At 42.9% G+C, this 1400-nt stretch overlaps 1 protein-coding gene across 1 annotated transcript; it reads left to right on the top strand.

Annotated features, from left to right (window-relative positions):
• Window positions 1–597: 597 nt before the first annotated feature.
• LOC118732763 (integumentary mucin C.1-like) lies at window positions 598–1065 on the top strand (the record flags this gene model as incomplete). The annotated part of the gene is made up of 1 exon (XM_036461877.1): window positions 598–1065. A coding segment is annotated over one exon (453 nt), but the record flags the coding sequence as incomplete, so codon positions are not given.
• Window positions 1066–1400: the final 335 nt, after the last annotated feature.

Below are 1400 nucleotides of genomic sequence, written 5' to 3'. Positions count from 1 at the left end.
TGGAAATCAAAACTTGTATGACAATGATCTTATATGTATGTATGTATGAGAACGCAATGAACCGAAAAGAATATCAGCTTCTTGAGTTTCGCAAAAATAATATTACTTTATTCACGATCCCCATAATTTTTCACTCATATTTCGCTTTTGTTTTTTTTATTGATATAAAACCATCCCAATGTGCGCCATTGATGGTGCATCTGACGCGCGAATCATCTGCGTACGTGTTGACTTGCCTTGCGTGTACACACATATCAGTAGCTCGGCTGGGTATAATATCATTATCCCCGTTTCGATTTCGATGAAACTCGCCTGAAACTCCCGCTATTGACCTGGGAATCCAGGATGAATCTTGACTCTATTAGCACACATAAAACGGGCGGTTCAATCCGCCACCCTAGCTCGAAATATGTATGTTCAATCATCTGCATTGGTTGACTTGAGTCGGCTTTAAGTAACAGGAACGTTCCAGATTTATATCTGGCCAAGAACAGTCACTCCAGCATCACACTCTTTGGGGAATTTGTATGCTGTTACAACAACAACAACTTGAAAATGATATTAAAATAGCCTTATGTTTGAATTATTAAAAAAAAGTCTAATCTTAACATCTCTCATTTCCTCTTCATTGCAGCTGCCCAAATCGATGTGACCTTGAAGAATGCCACATTACCTGATGCCGCTGCAGCCTTACCCATTGCTGGGCAAGAGGAAGGTGTAGAAAAACCCAAGACAACTACGCCAGCAACTACGTCAAGCAGTAGCTCGACCAGCACTACAACTACCACAACGTCAACAACAACACCAGCGCCAACAACAACCCCAGCACCAACCACAACATCGACCACTACAACTACAACAACAGCTGCACCAAATACCACCACGGTTGCGCCCATTACCACTACACCCGCACCAGCGCCTTTCCCAGCACCAGAAACTGGCAAATGGAATTCCAGCTGCATTATCATACACTTGGCGGCACAATTGAACTTCACTTATGAGACCAAAGGTAAGCATCGTAGTATTCATAGGGCCAGTTTTTCAGTTTAAACGCCCGATCTGGCTGATTCAAACTAAGCTAAGCCAATCAAATGTCAGCCAGTTGTTCAATTTAAAATCAGTTTACTTAATCTAAGTTTCAACTGGCACTGAAAAAACTGGCGCGTAGTATGATTTACAATAACCGCCTTCGATCCGCCACTTCTCAGCTCGATTGAGTCCATCTCTGCTAGCTTAACTAAAAATGTGTATGTGAAAGCCACACCAAAGTTAGCTAGCAGCGAGGAACGTTGGCGAGTGTGGCTGTACCTCACTAATTTTGTTTGGTTCGCCACTCGCGAATCGAAGGCGGCCATTGTAAATCATACTACGCGCCAGTTTTTCAGTGCCAGTTGAAACTT

This window comes from Rhagoletis pomonella, unplaced genomic scaffold (genome assembly GCF_013731165.1).
Source record: "Rhagoletis pomonella isolate Grant_MI unplaced genomic scaffold, Rhpom_1.0 Rhpom_scaffold_27227, whole genome shotgun sequence".
Lineage (NCBI taxonomy): Eukaryota > Metazoa > Arthropoda > Insecta > Diptera > Tephritidae > Rhagoletis > Rhagoletis pomonella.
The sequence above is the reverse complement of the archived record's forward strand: the minus strand, read 5'-3'. Positions and strand labels throughout refer to the sequence as shown.